The 6,451-nt window shown below is 30.7% G+C and overlaps 1 protein-coding gene across 1 annotated transcript; it reads left to right on the forward strand.

Moving 5' to 3' along the window:
- The first annotated feature begins 723 nt into the window (after window positions 1-723).
- Window positions 724-2,410, forward strand: LOC140179040 (putative F-box protein At5g55150). The gene is made up of 2 exons (XM_072217357.1): window positions 724-877; window positions 999-2,410. The coding sequence occupies exon 2, from the start codon at window positions 1,039-1,041 to the stop codon at window positions 2,257-2,259; it is 1,221 nt and encodes a 406-aa protein (XP_072073458.1). The 5' UTR covers window positions 724-877; window positions 999-1,038; the 3' UTR covers window positions 2,260-2,410.
- The last annotated feature ends 4,041 nt before the right edge of the window (window positions 2,411-6,451 follow it).

A 6,451-nucleotide genomic window follows, 5' to 3' on the forward strand; every position in this document is an offset into this window, starting at 1 on the left:
ACATAATTTAAACCGTATGGGTAGTAATTTTGTACTTCTTTCTCTTGTTGCAGCATTCTTATAACTCCTAAATGATATAAATATAGTGAAACACATTGTTTGAGTGAAAGTTTGGATGAATAAATTGCATAATCAAAATAATCTATCTGATTGCTTGCTGTGTATAATCTTTATGCTATTTCTTGTGTTTTTCATTTTACAAAAATAAGTTTATTTTTCTTTTCAAGTTTTACACTAGTTCTCACTCTTTAGTACTTGTTTCAAATGAATATAACTAAGTTGAAGTGAATTATTCATATCACTGTATAAAGGTTCGAGCTGGAATAGTTGGATACCCTAATGTTGGAAAGTCATCATTGATAAACCGTTTACTAAAGTGAAGATTGTGCTCTGCAGCCCCAGGAGTTACCCTAATTGTTCATGAACTTGTATTCTGTTAAAGTTGAAACTAATGGCTTCTAATGTTGAGTACTTAACAAGTTTTTGCGAATTTTGATGGTTGATGACAAATTTTCATGTTGGCATTTAATATTTAGATATTTTTTTTACTATTTATCTTTTGAGTTTGTATTTTGATAAGATCATATAGTTTTGGTTGATGATATTTCATGTAGTGTTTTAAATTTGAAAGATATTTTAAAATTTATATTAGATTATAATTATATTTTAGGATGTTTATTTATTTATAATTTATTTATTATTTTATTTTAAAACCGTTTTTTCAGTTGAACCACGGTTAGACCAGTTGAACTAACAAACCAGTGACTAGAACGGTTTTATGACCGGTCCGGTTCTCAGAACCTTGCTTACACCTTCTTCAACCAACACTTTCATCAGCATCGGCTTCGGTGCAGCACAAAGTGACTTTTTTTCTAGGGTTTGGTTCTGACGATTATTATGAATCCTTTTTCGTGTTTGTAGTTTAATTTGTGGGTGGAGTGAATTGACGTTTTATTTTTTATGAATTTTCAAATTCTGACCCTTTTTTTTGTTTTCAGATCTGACTCTTTGTAACTCAACATAGCTTGCGTCAGAGACATGGACGAGATTAATCGATGGGCAGACATTAATGAAGATTTGTTTAAAGAAATTTCAAAACGATTCCATGCCTACGATGATTACATCCGGCTTCGATTGGTTTGCAAAGAGTGGAGCTTGAAACATCCAAAGATTCCCAATGGAAACAAAATTCCGTGGTTATTGTTACCTGACGAAACTGTCAAGAATTATTCCTACGAAGACGAGGAGATTCATCATCTCATGCAATTAGGTGCTGCAGATGATGAAACTCTTGATACTTGTGCCCTTGAAGAGAAAGATATTTACCATATCATGCTGTCAGAGATGCAGTCGTACAACAAGTTCATTCGCGGTTCTGGTCATGGATGGTTGATTGTCCAATCCATATCTGATGGCACTATACAAATGTTAAATCCATTTACAAATCGTAGTTTGGATCTTCCTCCAGTCTCAACTTTACCCACTATAATTGATTTCCAGCCTGATAATCATGGGGATGAATACACAATGTGGGATTTCCGTGACATTAGGATCACCCTGGATAGAGATAGAACACATAGATTCCAAGTTGAAAAGGTTATTATAAACTCATCTCCTGAGCATGACATTGAAAATTTTATGGCGGTGGTGATATTCGGACCTAACCAGCGATTGGCCTTTTACAAGCCTGGCAATATGAGATGGGTAGAATTTCCAACCAGAGATAAGGGGTTTAATGACGTAATATTTTTCCAAGGAAAGATATATGCCATAAACAATTACGGGCAGCTATATGAATTTGATACAAACACAAGAACAGGGCTTAAGGGAGGAATCCATGAAACCAGACCTCCATCTGAAATTCCCCTAGGCCCTCACTGGCTTAAATATCTTATTGGGTGCACCAATGGAAGTTTATTGATGTTGACAAGATATGTTGACCTTCCCTTGGGGAAGGAATTAGGGACTTCCAAATTCGATATCCATGAGTTAAAAAGAAACGGGAAAGAATGGTCAACATTAGATAATTTAGGTGACTATATACTAGTGATTGGATATAATTCATCTGTTCAAATTTCTGTGCCTTTTCTAAGCAAAGGAAATCAGATTTGGTTTACAAATAACCAAATGGAGTTGCAATCATCATTTTACGATCCTGTTGCCCAAGATATCGGCATCTTCGACTTGGACCATGGAAATTTCCAGAGAGTTTTGTTAGATGTGAAGTTCTTTTGTCCTCCTGTTTGGTTGTTATCCTAATTCATACTCCTTAAGCTTTTGTCCTTGTACTTTAATCTTTTCAAATTTCAAGTCTTTTAATTTGTTTAGACTATTTATTACATATCCTTAAAATGTTAGTTCTCCCCGTATGGTGAATTCATGCTTGCAATTGAAGCGTCTCTTCTGGACTTGGATTGGAATAAGCAATGCTCACGGCTTATACTTGTCTTTCATGCATTGCTAGCTAATTTCAAACATAGTCCACTTGCTTTGGATTACAGTTTATAATCGAGAATTTGTATAAAATTGATTTTGTAAACTTAATTTTGATAAAAAGTAAATTTGTGTTAAGTGATTTATGTTTGGTAATTTTGTATCAAAATTGATTATAGTAAAATAAATGTTGTTTGGCTTATACCATTCAAAATCATTTTTAGATAAAAAATTACTAAAATAGACCTCAACTTAAATAATTTTTTATATTATCCTATCATTTTAATTTAGATATTTAAATAGATCTTATTAATTAATTTTATAATAAAATTAATATTTACTTACTAAAATAAAAATAACATATAAAAATAGATAAAATATATTTTTAAATAAAAATAACACAATATATATATATATATATATATATATTTAATCAAATATGTTACATTTTTTTTAAATATTAACTAAGAATGTTACTTTAGTATTTTTTTACATCGTACTCTTATTGTAGTATTTTCAATAATCTTATTCTTAATATTAATTTAGAATCCAACGTTTATGATTTTATTATTATCTATGATTAATTTTTTATTTAATTTATCTTTTAATAGAATCATAATCTATATTATAAAAAATTACACTAAAACATAATATATGAGAATTACAATTATAAAAAAGAGCACTAAAAATAATAAAAAAAAATTAAATATTTACTTTATAGTAATTGAAATAAATCTAAAAATTCTTGATAATTTTTGTATATAGTATATTTTTAGTATTTTTAGTACTCTTGTTTTAATATGCTATAGTTTTTTACTATTATTTATAGTTAATTTTTTCGTAGTCAATTTTGTCTAACGCTTCAGTCTTCTTTTCTAAACTTGGCAAAACATGAGATGAGACTCGGCTATCCAGAAGTATACGAACCCTCTATGAGATAGACATTGTACATCGTGCAACTACTCAAACTTCCAGTAGAAAGTAACATACTTGAGATTAGCCGATGCAGGATGCGCCCGCAGTGTGAAGCTTTGCCTTTCCATTCTTCAGTGGCAGACAACAAGAGCTGTAACAAGTTGGTTGCATCTTCCTCAGATGATAGCTCCAAGTTCGTCTGGGGGAGTGGAAGATGAGTTGGATTATGGGTCCAATGCACAGCTCTGGTTCTACTGCTGCTTCGCTTAGTAGAATGGTGATTTTGTCTCAATAGGGAATCTGGTCTGCTACTAACTATGTGTACAACCGCTTGAGCGGCGTCAGCATGTACTATGTTTTCCAATCCAATCTCCCATTCAATTATCCACTCGAGATCGGCAGGGATGCCGGAAACTCAGGCTTGCCCAATGTTACTAAATAAGGACTGAAAACAATCAATACAAATCTCTCTATTAAGACGACAGACTTACCAGATTCTTTGAGGGCTTTGCAAGCCACTAACTTCTCGTCTCTTATTTTTAGACCATCCTCAGCCTCCAGAAGGACGGATATCCCAACAGCTTCTTCCCATGAATAAGGTTTTAATGGATGTTCATGGCTCAGTGGCCTTGGAAGCCAGATCCTAAAGCATTGGGATCTCAATTGATTGGGCTTATTGTGGTTTCAAATACTGAGTGCAGTTTTTCCAGTAACTTCGAGTATACTAGCAGCAGGTTTTGCTACTAGTCCTGTAATTCTTAAAACAACTCCTGCAGTAAATAAATATGAAATAGAAAAGTAGTCACATCTCACGAAAAAATTATCACAAGGCATTCTTCAAGTTGCTCTAAAATTCAATTCAATTTACCTGAGAGGACACCGGGGAGACCATGCTTCTAGGTGACTGGAGAAGACCAGTCAATCCCTGTAAACAATAAAGTTAAGGACAACTTGCATTTACACAATAAAAATTATGCTAACACAAACAGATCAAGAAGAACCAATAGTGTCACAAAAGAAAAATCCAACTAAATTGCATAGGTAAATTTCAATGTAGATGCTAATCAATGGCACCCACCAAGTCAAATGTGAGCAGAAGTAATCAAGCAGGGCTCATTAGTAGTAGGAAGGGGAGATGCAAAAAATTCACAAATTTCTAATTGCAAAATGAGTATCGAAGCCAATGAGTTATAATTTAAATGACATAGTTTTTTCATACTTATTTAAGAAGGGGCGGATTCGAGTCTTCCTATTTTTGGTAAAAAAAAAAAAAAAAAAAAGAATATTTGAGATATGTTGAACAACTATAAAAATATTTATGATTTTTAATTTTGGTATTTAATTCTCAATTAATTAATTTTATTAAATATTGTTGTGATAAAAATATGGTATTCCAGTATTTTTTATTTTTAAATTTTTACATAAAAACTGAAAATAGTATCTAAAAATATATAATTTGTTATTATTATTTTTATATAAAATTTTAAAACAAAAAATAAAAATATAAACTAATTATACTTATATATTGACTATTGAGATATATTTCTACTTGTCATGTATACCATTTAATATATCACATTATTTTTATGGTATATCCAAAATTATTTTTTAAAAAGAAATAAATTTGACAAATAAAAAGAATGTAGAATAAAAAATTAATTACGATGTTTAAATCTTTCAGAAAATAAAGCCTAAAAAATTATAGCATTTTTTGGCTGTAACTGGGATGCATGCATTTTGAATCGGTTGGAAAACTTTTCAGACACACAGTTGAGAGTGGAATGGGATTGTTGGGTATAATCGGGAAGGAGCACTCAGATACGTCTAAAATATCTTTTTTTTAAAGACGTTTTTTAAAGGGTCTGCGCACAAAACCAATGCACCGTCATTTAAGTAGTGTCCATCGTGTTATGTAATTGCCCTATATTAGTATTCCGGTGGCGAAGATGATTGCAGGGACAAGTTGGAGTCATAATTATAAATTTAGAAGTTTTAATTAGGGCCAACGAAATTGTGAGGGTGATTCTGAATATCAAACCAAATTTCAGGGGTCAAATTGAAATTTAACTCCAAATTTTCTCTCCAACCCTTCATGTCTGACTCTGATGATGATCTTCAAGCGCCACCGCCCCGAGTTACAATTGTTCCCACTGTGCCAACAAAGTTTCCCTACCAAATTGGCATTGGAACAACATGCGCAGCAGTATCATTCAACCTTCAATTACATTGATGAAAAATGTTCGAATCTTTTCGAATGCGCCCACAAAAATGAATGCGCCCAAATTCAAAGAAAAACAAAGAAGCAACATCACTAGCTAGACAACCAAAAAAATAATAATTGTAGCAATTAAAATGTAAACAAGAACCAGAAAATTTTGTTGTAAGTTGACTTGGCTTTGTGCCTTTTGATTGTAATTATAAATTATTGTAGATTTGACAATATAGTTTGCAAGTAGAAATTAGTAGAATTGTATTATTGATGCTGGATAGAATTTTGTACATAGGACTGATTTTTTCTTTACATAATCTTAAAATTTTTCTTTTAATTTTAATAAAATAATTTATGTAAATCTAATAAAAGTAATAATGATAATAAAAAAATATTTGTGATTATGAACAGAAAATTGACGAAATAGTCTTTAAATATTAAAATATGATAAATCAAAACTTACAATTGTTTTATTAAAGTTGGGAGAAAATGAAATTATTTTTGTTTGGAAAGATGATAAATATCACATGCTTTATCATGGTATAGAAAAATAAAAGGATATTATCTATGTAAAAAAAATAAGTATTTTTTCAAAAAGATGTCATAAACAAAAATGCGTACATTTGTGTGGGTAATAGGTGATGAATTGATGGTATTTATAGAGTGTAAAATAGGCAGATTATTCTTGGTGAAGAATTTGTCAAGAATGTATAACCTATACCTCATTCTACTTAAATCAATTATCTTCAAATTATTGGCCTATATTTTGCAAGAAAAATTAAAAATATAAGTTCATAATTAAATGATGAAGTGAGTTTAGAAATAAAGATAGTATTAAAATTAAAGTGAAGTAGATAAAGAACATCATAAAAAATTAAAAATGGTAAAAATTGT

The sequence above is a fragment of the Arachis hypogaea genome, chromosome 15, assembly GCF_003086295.3.
Source record: "Arachis hypogaea cultivar Tifrunner chromosome 15, arahy.Tifrunner.gnm2.J5K5, whole genome shotgun sequence".
Classification (NCBI taxonomy): Eukaryota; Viridiplantae; Streptophyta; class Magnoliopsida; order Fabales; family Fabaceae; genus Arachis; species Arachis hypogaea.